This window comes from Ambystoma mexicanum, chromosome 1p (assembly GCF_040938575.1).
Source record: "Ambystoma mexicanum isolate Mex_15411 chromosome 1p, UKY_AmexF1_1, whole genome shotgun sequence".
Taxonomy (NCBI): domain Eukaryota; kingdom Metazoa; phylum Chordata; class Amphibia; order Caudata; family Ambystomatidae; genus Ambystoma; species Ambystoma mexicanum.
The window spans coordinates 40188463-40206471 of NC_090921.1; the positions used below are offsets into that span (position 1 = coordinate 40188463).

The window sequence follows — 18009 nt, forward strand, 5'->3', positions numbered from 1 at the left end:
GTTTTTTCAGTTTAGGTCCTTTTGTGGTCTCGTAGGGTTGTCTAATGATGTTAAGATCACCGCATAGGACTACATAGTCGGGGTGGTGAGTTACTTGAGCCCAGTCTAGGTCTTGTTCGATTGTATTGATGAATTTTGTACATTCGATGGTTGCTGGGTTCCAGTATATGTTGATAATTATTAATTTCTTTATCATTTTTTTGTTTGTTTTTTCCTCTGTTAAGGTCCAGTTTAGTTTTACCATCATCATGAAATGGTTATCCTTTAATTTTTGTATATCGGTTAGGCCACGCCCACTGCGAATTGCTATAAGGAGACCTGCAGTTGGACGGCCTAAATGGCCCTTCTTGGCCAACACTGTATGGGTCTCGTAACCGTCAAAGATTGGAGGTTGGAGCAACCACGTCTCTTGCAAACAGATGATATCATATGCTGTGAGGGTCACGGACCCCGGGGCTGTTAAATGAAGAAAGCCTCGAGTGTTCCACGAGCACATTTTTAGTTGGTCTTGAAGGTTGGAATTCTGGTAAGCAGTAGCGTTGCTGTAGATCCTTCTCTCGGGTTGCTATTTTTGTGAAGTTAGCTTCAAGGCTTTTGGCAGCCAGGACCAGAGGGAATGCAACGACGAAGTTTGAGATTGTGGTGGGTCTGCTAAAGAAGACTTGTTTCGGACAGTCCTTTGAAGCTTTAGGTTTGCAGTCAGGTGGTTGGTTTTGACCGGAATCTTGGTAGGTTTTGTTTCTTTGACAGTTAAAGTTGAGCTAACTGGACCTTTTGGTGACCAGGTAGATTCTTGTTGATAAGATACTTGATTAGAGTTTAGTTTTTGGGCTTTGACATTTGTTTTAGCTGTCTTTTTCGATGTCGGGTGAGAATTTTGAAAGGACGGTCGATGATACTCCGTTGCTCTTTTACGCTCTTGGGGTTCTCTTGTTTCTCGGTAATTGAGAGGTTTGATTTCTCTCTTGGAGTCCGTAAGGTCGTAGCCCATTATTAAGAGTTCTTCCAGGGCGGATTTGAGAGCGTTTTTTGTTGTTTGTGACGCAATATATAGATGTGAGATTGCTCTGTGGCCTTGGTGGCTTGGGTCAACGATCTGAAGATCGTCTGATTTGATTGATCGTAATTTCGGAATAAAACTAAACAGATCCATGACTGCTCTTCTGTTTAGAGTTACTTCATCGAAATTCCCAGGAATCTGCTCTAGTTTCAGTATCCATCTTGGTTGAGGTTTTGTATGATATTTAGCAGTCTTTGATTTGAAAGTTCTTTTTGGGGTCTCCTTTAGATATGGTCTTGATGTGGGATTCTTTGATTGGCCTATTGAACGATGACGAGAGTGACTGTTGTTCGATCTTTGGGTGTGCCTTGCTGATCGTCGATGTAGTTGTTTTTCCCGTTTCTCGTTTTCTAGCTTTTGGAGTTTAGGGTTGGGAACTGTCTCCAGTTTTCCCAATGGGGATTCTTTTGGGTTATTGATATCCCTGGACAGCCACTGTCTTCGTTCTTCGAGAGTGTAAAAAGGAGATTCTGTAGCCTCTTTTTCTTTATTACGGTATTCTGGGGACGTTGTATGGTTTGATAAGAAGTCGTTTGCACTTTGCGCTTCTTGAATTGAAGTTATAGATTGGTCTGAAAAGTGTTGACTGATATTCATCAGATCTTCGTCGTTTGGAGAGGCGTCCGCCTCTCTAGAGGTGTAATTGTGTGTTACATGAGCTTCCGTATTTACTTCCTTGCGGTCTGTAGCTTCCCCTTTTCCTTTAGGTTTAATTATAGGGCTTTTTAGTGAAGCTGTTGTTTTTGAGTTAGTTGAGGCCTGTCGATGGAAGATCGGTTCTAGTAATACTGTTTTTTTCTTTTTGTAGTTATGTTCTATCGCACCTTTTGTCGACTTGCAATTGGATGTCGGGAGAGATGAGGGCACCGTTAAGTCGATGAATGGGAGCGTTTGAGTACCCAAAGACTTTGTTTGCGGTCTTTCTTCACGAACAGGGCACGTGGGTTGAAGTAGTTGCTGAGGCGGAAGCGTCGCCTGTTCTTGAGTAGGGTTGTTTCCAGTCGGTGCTATCTTTGCATCTAGGGCCATGATATAGCCCTCCAAACAAGTTAGTTTATTTAGCATTGCAGTTTGAAGTGATGTATGGTCCTTCATTGTGTCTCCGATTGTTTCATATAGCTTGACAAAAGGATTTAAAGCTATAGATAAGGCTGACATCAGGGTGCAAGTATCCAGTTTTTTTGACTGTAGGTCATTTGATGGTGAGGGGCTATATGGTATCGATTTGCCTCTGGTAGGCGATAGCATCCGTGTAGCTGATGTAGTGACTGCAGATGACCTTCTAGGAACTTGATCTAAGGAATATCTTCTTTGGTTATTGTAGCTATCCAAGTTTGAGTAGAAGTTATCTAAAGTTTTCTCAAACTGGATTCTGTTTTTAGATTTTGCCGGGTGGTTTCTTTCACTGTCTCTTTCCCGGATTTGTGGAATAGGTATATCTGCCTCTCTCAAAGGCCGTGGTGGGGTCTCAAGTAGGGGTTCTTTATCGCTGTTGTTTGGTTGAGGTGAGGCCTCCCTGCCGCTTGAGATATCTTTTGGTGTAGGTTGAGTATTGTTTGTCGAAGAAGAGACTACTTGCTTTGGCGGGGTCAAGTTGTGTCGAGGAGGTATGGGTCTGTCACCATCCTGTGTCTCTTGACTGTAGGATTGCAATTGGGTCTGTGTTTTATGGTCGCTGTTCTTTTGGCTTTGTTGGAGGGCCAAAGGCGATGGTGCTATTTGCACTGTTGTGTTACCGGAATAGGGTAGCGCCGGTTTGCAAGTGGGAGCTGCGGGTAAGGTCGGTTTAGGAGCGATTTGCACCCCCAGCTCGTCTGTCGTTATTTGTGGTATTGTTGAAGTAACTTGGCCCGAAAAGTGCCATTTTGTCGGGTCTATGATGGTTGCTGGTCTGTGGTCTTCTTTTGATAGAGAAAAAGGTACTTTACGTTGGGCTTGTATTACCCTACGATGTTTTCGAGGGGGAGTGCTTGCGTCTGCTACCTCCAAGATTTCTGCATCCGTCAGTTCTTTGCACTTTTGCTGGATGGCTTTAGAGTGCTTTTGGAAAAAGTCCGATAATAGTTTCAAGGGACGTTGGGGTTTTTTCAAGTTCTTTCTTGAATCTTTAGTGGCCACACGAAGTGACTTGATAGTAGTCGTATGTTTTGGTAGTTGTTTGGTAGAACTGCCTGTGTTCCTTTGTTTGCTTGCTATTTCCTCCTCATAGACTTTTTTTTTTATTTTTGTTGGGTCGTCAAGTGACCGAAGTCTCTTTTTTTTTGTGGAATTTGAGACAGAACCCTTTTCTTTGTTGAGTGATGGTCGGGTTGAAGCGATCTCCACGATGGTTTCATCGTCGAGGTTAGCTAATGGTATGCTTGTTGGAGCATCATAAGGTAATATTGTGGATTTTTGGAGTTGGTCAGTAGGTGGCGCTGAAGCGGAATCGCTTTCGGGTGTTCTCGCAGGCGGTTTTCCCTCAGATGTTTTTCCACTCTGGCGCTCCGACTCTTTGTTCTCGGGAGACGATTCTCCCACGGGGTCAGGCGATACCTCTTCTCTCCCCCACAGATGGGGTTGAGGTTGGGAAGATGAGGTTTCTTTCAACCTCACTCTTTAAAAATTGTGAGCCTGTTTCAATTATCAACCTGGGATATGGTGACCACTTGGCAGTTTCTATTAGGTTGCAGGTTCCCAATTGGCGATATAATGCTAATCTATGTTTTGCACTAATTCAGATGGATAGACCTGGGCTCTCCATTCGATGGAGTCCATCAGTCTGTTACCAGCTTATGTGTCTTATTAGAGCTGACCCAATTTTCTGTGTGAAGGGGATGCTTGACTCTTCCTCCAATGAAGACCTTGAGTCACAGATGATGATTGATATACAAAGGCACTTGAAACATTTATCTCTAGATTTAAAACTGGCACAGAAAACCAAATTACATAGGCATGCTTTCAATTTAGCGATCCACCAGCTAAAAATTGAAAAAATGCCAAAGTTTGCTAACTGGGAACCCTACACTTTATTGTTGAAGTATATGTTCTTGAATTAAAACGTATAATTCTTAATTATAAAAATAAAATCAAGAGACTAAAATGGGACCTTACGCTGAAGGACAATCAATATCACTTCTGCAAATATGACTCACGACAGATTTAGGCGATTCCAAGGACAATTAATGGTAACAATGTGGGGATGAAAGAACCTGCAATTTTGGCCTCGGTATGGGAGGGTTACATTAGCCACAAATTTAAACTGCCACAGAACTTTGAGATAAAGGTACCTCAGAAATATGCTGAGCTTATATTAGAACACTCTCCATGGTCATTTGAAGATATTGTGAATGCTATTGAGAAACTCAAAGACTCAAAAGCTGCTGGTCCGGATGGGACCTCCCCGTGTTTATTGAAAGCTGATCCTGAGGTCTGGGCGAGGATTCTCAAAAATAAGTTTGATAACATATTTCTGAAAAAAAGATTCCTGTAACTTGGTGTTCTGCCATTATAATTCCGGTTTATAAAAAAGCAATAGCAAGTGAACCGTCAAATTTTAGACCAATTGCCCTAAATGATGCATCTTCTAAAGTTTTTATGCAACTGATTTTGAAAGAATTACAAATTTATATGAACAAGCATAATACTCTGCCTAAATTTCAGATCAAGTTTACAAAACTGATAGGTTGTCTCTTGAACGCAACAATTATCGCCCATCTTCAGTGCCAAACAAAGCACCCTCACGTAGGGGCTGTATATCTGGCGGCTTTAGATCTAAGCGCAGCATTTGACACAGTGATTAGAGAAGTTCTGTGGGCAGAAATGATATACTTAGGGTTCCCTCCTCATTTGGTAGCACTTATCACACTTTTAAACTCCTCTCCTACCTATAGAGTACGTTTAAACGCAGAGGGGGCACTCACAGACAAAATCTCGACAGAAGTTGGGTTGAAACAAGGCTGTTAATTGGCAGCGGTTCTATTCAATTTGTATATTTTAGACCTTGAGAAATGATGCAATTATTTTTCCAGTCCAACTTGGGCATCTGAAACTGAATTATATCGGGTTCGCGTATGAATTTATGATATTTGATAAAAACGCATTTTGGGCTCCAGACCAAACTTAATCTTTTGCAAAAATCTGCAGAATCTCACAATTAATCATAAATCAATCAAAATCTCAAATTGTTATTTTTTCAGATCGGAAGATAAAGGTGCTAAAATTTGAGTGGAGTATTGGAAATGTAATTCTTGAAACTGTGAAAACCATAAGGTACTTGGGATACACCTTATCTGATAAATGCTCTAAGAAATGGTGGAAGGAGCGTATGAATGAAAAACTTAAACCATTGACAGCTCAAATGTGTATTTACTGCAAATATTGTAATTTCTCAATGATGCCAATTATCCAATTTTATCTGCTCAAAATTGAAGCAGCGATTACCTCATTCTAGACATTTGCACTACTGAGATAGATGATATTCTGGACATAATGCAAGGGAAAATGTGGAAAAAGGTGTTGGGTTTGGCGCACACAATACCAAATGATATAGTATGCCACGAATTCGGTCTATTACCTGTATCAGTAAAATGGCATTGGAGAATGCTGAACAATTATGTAAAAATGTTATCTCCCCCTAGTAATTCAGTAATAGATCTTAAAGCAATGATAGCAGCAGGGTCGCTGCCATCTCTGACCAAATTCGTAACAAAAATGAATGTAATATTAGACTTGATCGCAGTATCAAAGGAAGAGTTGGTTGCAGGACTCCCCTGCTGCTAAAGGAATTTTCAATCTTTTTTTGGTATATGCAGTCGGAACGGGAGATATAAGACATATTTGAAATGTGCTACTTTTAGAAGGAAATGGGTTGATCGGCCAAAGTATTTATTACAATTTCCATGTGTAATTGCCAGGAAAATGTATTTGCGTTCCAAATTAAATCAATTTTACACAAATGAACACATACAATTCTGGGAAAAGAGAGCCAAAAGATACCAGTGTACAGTTGGGGAAATGTTTCTGCAAAAATGAAAATGAGGTTGAAAGTCTCAAACACCTGGTGATGTTCTGTGAGTATTTTGAGGATCTAAGAGTTTACATAATTTGGACACCATTTGAGTACAGGATCTGTTTGATCTAGGAATTCATTATGGATGAACTGCATGTGGGGTAATAGCACCGATCTCATTATCAAATTAACTAGAATCCTAGTAGTGGTTGATGAAATTTTATTGTCATGTGTAAGTGAGGTATAGATTATTTAGTTTTGGTATGATAATATTAAGTCATGGTGTGGTATATTTAAATGTTTATTGTCTCGTTATAATGATGTATGTACTGAAAGAGAAATGTTCTGTTTTTGTGGAAAATGTTAATTTGAGTATGTCCATTGTAAAAGAAAAAATGTGATAAGAGATTTGTTGACATTTTAAATTTGTGAATATGGTATTTTATGAATGAATTGATGAAATATTGTTCTTAGGTATCATCATTTAATCATTGTAAAGGTTTTCTATGTAACCAAACACAATAAAAAAAAAAGCTTTGAACACACCCTATATGCTATTACGGGCTCTCCTAAGTATGAATCCTTGTGTGTTTGTATAGACTGGATTTATGAGTGAAGCTTTTCTCACATGCAGTGCATTGGAATGGCCTCTCACCAGTATGGATCCTCTGATGTGTTTCTAGAGTGTATTTCTGAGTGAAGCTTTTCTCACATGCAGTGCACTGGTATCTCTCCCCAGTATGTATTCTCTGATGTTTGTGTAAAGTGGATTTATGAGCAAAGCCTTTCTCACATGCAGTGCACTGGTATGGCCTCTCACCAGTATGGATCCTCTGATGTGTGTCTAGAGTGTATTTCTGAGTGAAGCTTTTCTCACATGCAGTGCACTGGAATGGCCTCTCCCCAGTATGGATTCTTTTATGTTGGTCTAGAGTGGATTTCAGAGTAAAGCTTTTCTCACATGCAGTGCACTGGTATGGCCTCTCCCCAGTATGGATTCTGTGATGTTTGTCTAGGTTTGATTTATTAGTAAAGCTTTTCTCACATGCAGTGCATTGGTATGGCCTCTCCCCACTATGGAGTCTCTGATGTTGGTCTAGAGTTGATTTCAGAGTAAAGCTTTTCTCAGATGCAGTGCATTGGAATGGCCTCTCCCCAGTATGGATTATCTGATGTTGGTCTAGAGTGGTTTTCAGAGTAAAGCTTTTCTCACATGCAGTGCATTGGTATGGTCTCTCCCCAGTATGGATTCTCTGATGTTGGTCTAGAGTGGATTTCAGAGTAAAGCTTTTCTCACATACAGTGCACTGGTATGGTCTCTCCCCAGTATGGATTCTCTGATGTTTGTCTAGAGTGGATTTATGAGTGAAGCTTTTCTTACATGCAGTGCACTGGAATGGCCTCTCACCAGTATGGATTCTTTGATGTTGGTCTAGGTTGGATTTATGAGTAAAGCTTTTCTCACATGCAGTGCACTGGTATGGCCTCTCCCCAGTATGGATTTTCTGATGTTGGTCTAGAGTGGATTTCAGAGCAAAGCTTTTCTCACATGCAGTGCACTGGAATGGCCTCTCCCCAGTATGGATTCTTTGATGTTTGTCTAGATTGGATTTATGAGTAAAGCTTTTCTCACATGCTGTGCACTGGTATGGCCTCTCCCCAGTATGGATTCTCTGATGTTGGTCTAGAGTGGATTTCTGAGCAAAGCTTTTCTCACATGCAGTGCACTGGTATGGTCTCTCCCCAGTATGGATTCTCTGATGTTTGTCTAGTTTGGCTTTCAGAGGTAAGCTTTTATCACATATAGTGCAATGGTATGGCCTGTCTCCTGTATGCATCCTCTGATGTGTGGACAGATTGGAGCGCAGAGGGAAGCATTTTTCACACTCTATACACTTATAAAGTCTTTCTCCCCTGTGGGATCGCTTCTGCAGGAGAAGGCTGGACCGGTTAGGGAAGCACTTTCCAATTACCCTGCCTGGAAAAGCTTGCTCCTTGAAGCAGTTCCTCAAATGCATCTTAAGTTGTGAATGCTGGGTAAACCGATTTCCACAGAACATGCATTTTGGGGGTTTCCCTTTAATAGGGCATCCACGATGCCCTGCGATGTTGGATGGATCTGTAAAGCTTTCCCCACGTTCGGTACATGCGCTGGGTGTTTGACTATCCTGCAAGCTTGTTGATTTCTTGTCCCGTGCAGTGGATTGGCCATGTCCTTCTTCTGCAACATTTCTCTTCTTCCTCTGGACAGCACTCCTTCTTGGGTCAGCTCCTCGCAACCTCTTGGTCTTAGTAATGGCCCAACTTTCTGTTGAAATAAGGAAAGATTACAGTATTTATTTTATTCCACTTCACAGCACCAAGGTTCTTTTGTATTCAGTCACTACAACAGATAGAAAAGTACAACCTCTATTTACGCAACTATCATGATTAATAGAGGTGACAAAGAGAGACAATTTTGATTGGCATTTATAATGCAATAAGTAACACGTAAAAGGACACCACTTCTTTGGGTGAGCTAAGGGTGACGCCAACATGGCATCAGGTCAATTTTTGGTTTTATTAAACCGCATCAGCACACACATTTAGTTTGTGGGTGCAAATAGTTTTTTCCTTGTTGTGTGGGACCTGGATCAGCTGTCAGGCTGCTCAGACTGTGGTCTCTGAGCAGTCAACAATGCCAGATTGTGTGCTAAAAGGTGGAGAATGTCTACATAACATGAAAATATGACCTAGAAATCAACAAAGATTTTAGTGTTATGTCCTCACCAATCACCTAAGCCACAATCAGAGCCTGGTTTGTAACAGTTTTATTCATACAAATAGGTATGATGGAACTCCCATTGTAGAGGCCCTTTGATAACACGTGTTTTGGCACAACTGGTGCCTTTCTCAAATCAGGGCATTTGTAACAACCAGAACTATTATTTCTGCATAAGGTTTGAAATAAATCAAAACGTATTCACAGTTAGAGATATAGGAGTGGTGAAGGGGAGGAGTGTATAGGGTCAGAGACAAAGTAATAAACAAAAAAGCAGAAAACCAAAAAATATGAAAATAAAGAGAGAAAAGAACAAATAAAACAGGCATTGGACCATAGTTAGATGCTCCTGTGTATATCAGAGTTAATGTTTCATTTCAGCAGTTATATATTCTTTGTACCACAATCTATTTTCCTGATACGGCGTGGTTTGATTAAAAATATTTCAGTCAATCTCTATTTGTATTCTTGCGGTCTCAACAAACAAAAAGGCTGCATCGTCCTTGTAAAACAGTACATCCCTATGAGTCAAAGTGACTGCGTAATTGAGGTCCTTTTTGATTTCATGAGCTAAAGAACGAAGAAGAAACCGGTATCCTTTTACAATCAAAGATTCACTCTTACATTGAGATCAAAGAAAAGAAGTCTTGTCTTACCACCTGTATGTATGATAAGTATTCCCTGGAAGTTTTAGTGAAGGTATTACGGGTTAAATCCCACCTGTAATATAATGTAACATTTTATTGCTATGCTAATAGTGGTGAATGTGTATAAAATGGAGTTATTTGTCTTGCGGTATCACATCTGCATGAACCTGATGTGTTACTGCATTCTCATTTGCGTTTGTTCAAATTTAGGATCCCAATATCGCGAATGTGGTTGCCCGCCTAAGTTATTGTAAAATATCATATATTGGGTTGTGCTTTTAGCTATGCTATACTTAAGCGTAACTGTAGAGAAAAATGCCTGAAAATTAGTTGCTTGCTTACCGAGTTAGTGGCTTACTTGTAATACGGTGTCTGGAGACAACCACGTTAATGCTGATCTCTACCATATGCATTACATTTTGTGAAAATGGTCGTCAGCGTTGATTATAGATCCTCGCATATTGGAAGTATTAAATTTCGTGCTTACCGTTCGATCGGTTGGTCCCCGCGCAGCGTCAGCTCTCTGAGGCACAGGAGAAAAGCCACGTAGCTCTGCAATTGTTAGTGTTGCCATGGTTAGGAAGCAGTGGGTGTCCTCTCTTTCTAACCTGTGCTGTCTCCGGCCGCTGTCTTTTGGGATTTCTTAAGCATTGTAATCAGTGTAAGGGTTGGATTTCCTTATAGACTTGATATGTATAATACTATGATGTCTGAGAACCCTAATGATACCAATCCTTATATCAAGCTTGCTGGCTGTGACAACATTCCCTCGCATTCGTTACATTGGCTGACCAAATAAAATCGAGTGTTGCGCTGCGCCACTGATGTTTATGGACATTGCCATTGTTACATATTAGGTCCCTATTGCTATTTGGAGATCGCCGATTACGGCTCTCAAATTGCAAGTGTCAAGTACCATATTTATATTTCCAACTTCAATTGCCCATGAATCAATTAAGGAACCATTCTAATATTGATTTGTTTCCGGTTCTCAATACGGTTTACTGGGTTTGTAAGATCATAATCAGTACCTAATCATGTGCCTAAAAGCGATCAATATCCAATTAGTTGCCTGAAAGTGAGGTGTCCTGTCTCACACTAGGAAATAAATGTGTCGAAATAGTGCCTTGTTATTTGCGCACATACATTTATCCTATGGAATTGTCCTCATTGCTATATTTGAATATATCCCATTTATACCAGTGTAGCATTTACAACCCCTATGTGCCGTCCATTACAAGTTTGCTAGTATGATATTTATAATGTCGGTATTCTGTAGTTACATATTGCTCCAAGAGACAGGTTGTCTTGCTCCACACTGAAAGGTATGTGTTTAAGTTTGTTCCTATCGTATGTCAATTGTTACGTTTATTGTGATGGTATGGTCCGTTGCATGTAGAATCTTGCCTCAGTTTGTTGGAGTGCATTCTCTCGATTTCCGCCCCTTCTACCAAGGGTGACCTTTTGTAGTCCAATTAATTTGATGTCTTGTTTGCAGTCCATCTGGGGTTCTTTTTGCCAATAGTTTGCAAGAGGCAACATGGGTTTTGGCTTCCAATTGTAGATAAATGTTCTCTTTTTTGTGTTCGACTTTCCCTTATCGTACTTCCTATGCATATAAACTCTCACACACAGATTATGGCGTAAATCACAAATTTTGTCCTACAATTTATGTGTTCTTTTAGCCTCATTTTGGTGCCTTGCTTGACTTGGAAAAAGTTGGTGTTCTCATGAGCATGTTTGCATTGTGTGCAAGTCCCACATTTTCTGAAGCCTGAGATGTCTGGTTTAAGCCAGGTCGGCGTTGGAATAGTTTAGACTTGTGGGAGTAGTGATGGGCTCAGGTTATTTCTTAAAGTCTTAGCCTTTTTGAAGATTATTTTAGGACCTTCGTCCACATATCTCGAAATATGTGGGCCCAGTTTCAAAAGGTGACAATTTTGGCATAGGATTTTCCTTATATTGTAGTTGACTTGACAACATTTAGTTATAAAAGACGGTGTCCCTAATTAGTTTTTTGAGATTAGTGTTTGTTTTTGTGTTAGGTGGCTCGCTTTTTTTCAGGCTTTTTTGAAGTGTTTCCATTGGTATCGAATCATGTGGATAATAGTTCACATTTATCCTCAAATTTGGAATGGTATTGGCAGTTCCTGCATGCCCGTATGAATTCACCAGTAGGTATAATGCGTTTGACTGGCTTGTAGTGGCAACTTGTCGCATATAGGGTAGAGTTCACGTCAGTTTCTTTGCGGTATGTTTTGGTGAAGAGTTGATTTTCCACTACATATATATTAAGATCCAAAAAGTGATATTACTTTGACTTGTGTGAACAATAAATTAAATTCCCGCATTATTGTGGTTCAATCTCTCCGTGAATTCTTCAAGTTATTGTGCACTGCCTTTCCAAATCATTATTATTATTGATGTAGCAAGCCCATAAAACCACCTGGTCTCTGAATGCCTTGTCTGTATAAACCACTTTATCCTCAAGCACCCCCATAAAGAGATTTGCTCGAGCTGGAGCATATTTCGTACCCACCGCCACCCCTTGCTGTTGGCGATAGTAGTTGATTTTAGTTGCACTGTACTGAAGTTTGGGAGAGTAGCAGCAAAAAAATAACACACGTGACTAAAACTATATATTTTTAGAGCTTGTAGAGCTCAATCAGACAGGTAAAATGGCAAATGTGTGCAGGTGAAGTAGAGCAAACATAATTTGTTAATGTCCAACAGTGACCTCTGCCTAAGAGGATTCCTGGTCCCTCACTTGTGTTTGAACGCATTTCTCAGCCCAAACTAAACATGATAAAACGGAAATATGATATAATTGCTACCAAACATCCTCCAATCCTATCTTAATTTGTTTGAATCCCCCATCACCATCGTTACAAATGCAAAAAACTGTGTTGCCAGCAGGGACGCTGCCCTGTGACAGACCTTCTGTGATGCTGGGAATGCATTGGAGGGACAGGGCCTCCCTGTCCTTGTCCTGTAGTCCTTTTTCATTTGTGCTGTATTGTTTTCTGCCCAGGAGTCCATGTGGGACTCCTGGCAGTGCAGCTCTCTCTCCTTTGGTTTGGTGAATGGACCCGTGGGATACCCTTATGGCACCCATGGGTGGGGTAAGAGCCCTGTGCCCCTAGTGTATGTTTTTGGGCACCTGTGTGTGACCCACAGAACAAGGTACGGGCTGGTGGCAGCTCCGTGCTGAAATGACTGGTGCCCTGAGGGTCCTCCATTTTGGGATGCCCAGGCCCTGTCATTGGAATCGGTAGTTTCCTGATGGAGACAAAATGGCCCCCATGGCCTCTTGCCTTCCATCACCTGTTACCCTGATCTTCCCAAAGTCCCGGGAAGCCCTGCCTCTGTCCCTTCCCCCTGAATGGCTGCTAGGTGGAAGTTCTGTATATGGTAGTGTGGGGAAGTGCCGACCAGACTGGCTGGAGCCTTCCCAACGACCGTATGTTGTGGGTACGCCTGTGGGTTGGACCTGGGTGAATGGAGTGTGTGACGAATATACATTCTATGTTGTGGTAGTCTAGTATCTGGTTGACAAAATGGTTGAGACAGCCCTGCCCGAAACCGTATTCTTGGAGTGTTGAATGGCTCGGTACTTGTCCCAATACACATAACTTGTTGTGAGTGTCTGGAGAAAAGTGAATGGCCTGAATACCTTGTGTGCCTGATTGGCTGCCTGCATGAATGCCCGTAGTCGTGATTGGATGCTTGAGTGTGACCCAGCGGAATGAATGGGAGATCAACAGTATACCTGGGGACCTCTCACTGCTAGGAATCGTGTTGAGAAGCTGAAGTCCACTACGACGAGTAACTGGAGTAACTGAAGCTTGATCCTGAAGCCCTGCTGGACGAGAAGAATTGCTGTTGCTCTCCTTCGCAATCAGAAAGCTGCTGTGCTTCAAGAACTGACCCAGAGAGGACCTGGTAAGGCGCCCTCTTCCCGAGCTACGAGGGACCATCGTGCACAGCTGATCTTTGCCTAAGCTCCCTGGTAGACAGACCTTCGACAGGCTGTCGATCCGATACGGGGACTGCTGCGGAACTCCAAGGAGAAGCACCCAGACTGTCAACGACCGCCATCGCCAACTGGAGCCGCTGTGCTCCCGTTGCTTAAGAAATTCATTGATCCAAGGACGCTCTCATCTGCATCGTCGCCGCCGTATCCTACTGGAGAAGGCCTGACCGTCGACGTGCCGAGGAGCATCCACCGGTGGGTTTCCCGCCACCCAAAGACCACAGAGACACCAACGACTCAACGCCCTTTCTGGGCCACAGTTCTTCAACTGTTTGCGGTCCAGAACTAATGACACGAGGTGCCCCGCACACCTCTTCCTGGCAAGACGTTTACGCTTCCCCGTCAAGGAGCACCGCTAGGACCGACGCGGCCACTTCACCATCGTAGCTCAATCTGTTCTCCGTCGGATGTTTGACGACCCGTGACTCCTGCCTGAAAGGAAGGACACTCAAGAAGGGTTGTCGATTTCCCCGACGCGGAACGCTACAACGCCAAGGTACTTTGGGGTTGCCGAACTATTGGAAAGTCTAGTGTGAACAATATATGGACTGGGCTTGTATCTTTCTTCTACAGGTTGCCCAGGTGGGGGGGATCTCCACACAGAGCAGTGTTTAATGGTAGTTACCAGTATTCTGCCTATTGCTCAACCATCTTGCTTTCCTTCCTCTCTCTATTGCTGGTTTCCTCTTTATCTTGATCTCTGTGTCATTCTGACCGTATGCACTTTAATAAGATCGAGTAACGTTAGTGGCGCCACTTTAGAATTGTACATATTTACCATTGTTGATTTTCGGAGTACAAAGTGAGTTATCGTGATTATGTATATGACCTTAAATATTAATTATATAAAGACTGCGTTTTAACCGATACAGTGTGTGGAAATTCCTTCGTGGGTGCTCGGGGACTACGAAGGAAGAACCAGCTTGCATCACCTCCTGAGAAGCTAGGCCTTGATTGCTCGACCACATACCAATAATAGAGAATCTTGGCAGGGGTCTCTGTGCCTCCCCTCTACCATATAGAGAGCGTAAGTGCAGACCCCCCCCCTCTGGTCTTTACACCCTAGTGTATGTTTTTGGGCACCTGTGTGTGGACCACACAGCAAGGTATGGGCTGGTGGCAGCTCCATGCTGGATTTGACAGGTGCTCTGAGTATCCTCCATTTTGGGATACCCAGTCCCTGCCATTGGAATCAGTGGACTCCTGATAGAAAACAAGATGGCCCCCGTGGCCTCTTGCTTTCTATTGCCGGTTAACTTGTTTTCCCAAAGTCCTGGGAGGCCCTGACTCTGTCCCTTCCCCCTGACTGGCTGCTGGGTGGAAGTTCCATATATGGTGTTGTTGTGAAGTCCAGGCGGGACTGGCTGTAGCCTTCTCGGTGACTGCTTGTGGGTACTTGCTGTGGGTGGGTCCTGGGTGAATGGAGTGTGTGACCAATATGCACTTCTTGTTGTGGATGTCTGGTTTCTGGTGTTTGACACAATTACCGAGACAGCCTTGCCGAAACTGGTATGAATGCAGTGTGTAGTGTTGAATGGCTGGGTACTTGTCCCAATACACAATCCTTGTTGTGAGTGTCTGAGAGGGAGGAGAATGGCCTGAATGCACTGTATGCCTAATTGGCTGACTGACTGCTGACTGCCCTTCCGAGTTATTGGTTGCCCGAGTGTGACCCAGCAGAATGAATGGGAGATCAACTAGTATATCTGGGGGCCTTTCACTGCTAGAAACCGTTCAGAAGCTGGAGTTGAAACTAACATTGAAACTGAAGCTGAATCTCAAAGCCGAGCCTGAATAAGAAGGTTGACTGCAGTCTCCCTTCGCCGAAAGCCGTCGAGACTGATCCAAGAGAGGACCTGATAAGGCGTCCTCTTCCTGTGCTCCGAGGCACCATCAAGCACCGCTAACCTTTGCTGAAGCTCCCTGGAAGTCAGACCCTCGAAAAGCTGCCGACCGGAGACAGGGGCCGCCGAGGAGAACGAAGATAAGCACCGGACATTCTGTCAACAGTCGTCGACCAGGGTTCGCAGGTTTGCTATAACCGATGGAGACCCATCGAAGCCGTGTTGACCAGAAGAGGGGACTGCTTGATGACGTGCCATCGACGACCGCTGCCGCAATGCTCCTCTGCCTAAGACTTTTTGATTCACTGACGCGCTCGCCCGCACCGCCGCTCACCTTTTCCCACCGGAGAAGACCAGGCCGTCGACGCGCCAAGGAGCATCCGCCGGTGGGTTTCCCACCACCCAATGACCGTAGAGACGCCGGACGACTCGACGCTCTTGCTGGGCCACAGTTCTTCACAAACTCTTTGCGATCCTGAACTATCGGCATCGAGCTGCCCCGCATGCCTTTTCCTTGTAGGATGCCTTTGCTCCGTCGTCGACGAGCACCGCTGGGACCGAAGCTGCCGCCTCAATGCCATGTTCACTTCCTTTGAGGGATCTCGGCAATCCGTGGCTCCTGCTTTAAAGGGAGCGCTCAAGAAGGATCTGTCGACGACTCGTCGTCAAACTCTGCTATTCCAGGTACATTGGGGTGGTAGAAACATTATAGAAGGCAATACGACGTATAGGACAATATATGGACTGGGCTTGTGATATATCTTTACTTTACAGGTTGCCCAGGTGGGGGTGGATCTCCACACAGAACTGTGTCTAGTGGTAGAGGGCAGTATCCTGCCAATTATTCTAACCAACTGCTTTCCTCCTATGTCTATTGTTGGTTACCTTTATTTGATTTCTGTGACATTTAACCAGAGTACAGTTGATGCACTTTAATGAAATCTGATAATTGTGGTACCACTTAGAACTGTATATATTTGCCATTGTAGATTTACTGAGCACAAAATGAGTTATTGTGATTGTGTACATAACCTTGAACTTAATTATATAAAGACTGTGTTTTAACTAATACAGTGTGTGGACATTCCTTTGTGGGGACTTGGGGACTACATTGTACTTAAGAACCAGCCTGCATCACCTCCTGAGAAGCTAGGCCTTGATTGCTCGTCCATTGCTACCCCAATAGAGAATCTTGGCTGGGGTCCTCTGTGCCTCTCCTCTACCATATAGAGAGCAGAAGTACAGACCCCCTCTCCAGTCTTTACAATAAGGGAAGCTGAACTAAGAACAAACTCCTCAACCTGGAGTGTTCGTGAAATCGTGCTTCATGCCCCTCAAATCTCTTAGTGCTTGCTGAAAAGAACACAACAGCATCTGAGGACTTACCGATAAACTCTGCTCTTGGGAATGTTCTTGCTAATTATTTCTTCACAAGTGTGCTCCAAGATTGGACAAAGTGTGACCGTTAAAGAGTGCTTCAGGAGTAATCTCCCTCATTGTATCTGAAAGGAAGAGTGCATCGGGTGTAATATCCCTCGAATCACTACTTGGAATCAATCTGAACACAGTCTGATAAATGTTGTGGGAGTGAGTTCCCTCAGAAAAAGGAGTGTATTATTTTTTCAAGTACTTTAAAAGAAGCTTGGAACAAGTTGCAAGGTCTCATAAAAACAATAAAAGGTAGAGTGATTGAATCAGGAGAAGGAGGCAGTCTCATAGTACATCTCGTTGTTGATTCGGTCAAGAGTGTTTGTCAGTTGAGAAGGATTGACTGTTTGTTGGCCAAGAAAGGATCATCTGTGGAATTGACTTGTGAGCTATCCATAGGAATTGGAACTTTGTGAACCAGGCGAAGGGAGTCATTCTCATAGTTGAGTCTTCCACTAGAAAACCAAACTGTTTGATGAACTATATAACTACGCCCAGCAAGACCACTTTTGTTATTGCCAGGAGAAGGGAGTCATTCTCCTGGTATATTTCAGGTTTAGGTTTTTTTTATTAGTGGCAGGGCTAGTTTAGGAGTTTGGGAACGAGGACGGTTATCTTGTTTTTGACTATCATCCTGATGACTAACATCCCTTTATTTCCTTGGGTAGGTAGGGAAAATGCCATAGCAGAAAGGAGTGATGGGCCTTTTTCTATCTGTTAAATAAATCTGTTCAAATGTCACCTGTGTGTAGGACGCCTCACTCCAGTACACCTTTTTTCTTCCATCTGCATCCACCTTGGGTGAGTTTGTTTTCCAACGGCTGCTTTATTTATTTGAATGATTATCCATGGGCCATTTAACATTATTGGTTGAATCCTGAACCCTTGCTACACCGGACGCCTTGAAGCATCAGTGCCTGTCACTCTTCCTGTCCTTGCCACCCTCCCTCGCTCCCTCCCTCTGTCAACCCCTCCCCCGCCCCGGATTGGGCATACTGCCCTACTTTAGCAATTCCCTCAGGGAAGCCACACGGCCTGTGGCAGCCCCTGCGGCAAAGGACCCCTAGGCAAAGGACAGCTCCCGCAGAGACCGCTCCAGATGGTGTCAGCTGAGGAGGCAAGAAGCCTGCAGCCGTCAACCGGATGCGACATTTCAGGAAAGTTTAATCTGGGTGGTTTACATTGTTGCTGTTTTTTAAAAACTAGGCCCCCCCCCCCTTTCTGGGAACATTGAATCTGGGTGTTT

General features: G+C 43.2%; 1 protein-coding gene across 1 annotated transcript in view; it reads right to left on the minus strand.

The window, feature by feature from the left end:
• Positions 1–5387: 5387 nt before the first annotated feature.
• The window catches only part of LOC138565696 (zinc finger protein 271-like), a 135459-nt gene continuing 122837 nt past the window's right edge, over positions 5388–18009 (minus strand). The window contains exon 3 of the mRNA XM_069642998.1: positions 5388–8358. Within this exon, the coding sequence (XP_069499099.1) occupies positions 6620–8358 (1739 nt within the window). The 3' untranslated portion in view covers positions 5388–6619. The remainder of the gene's footprint in view (positions 8359–18009) is intronic.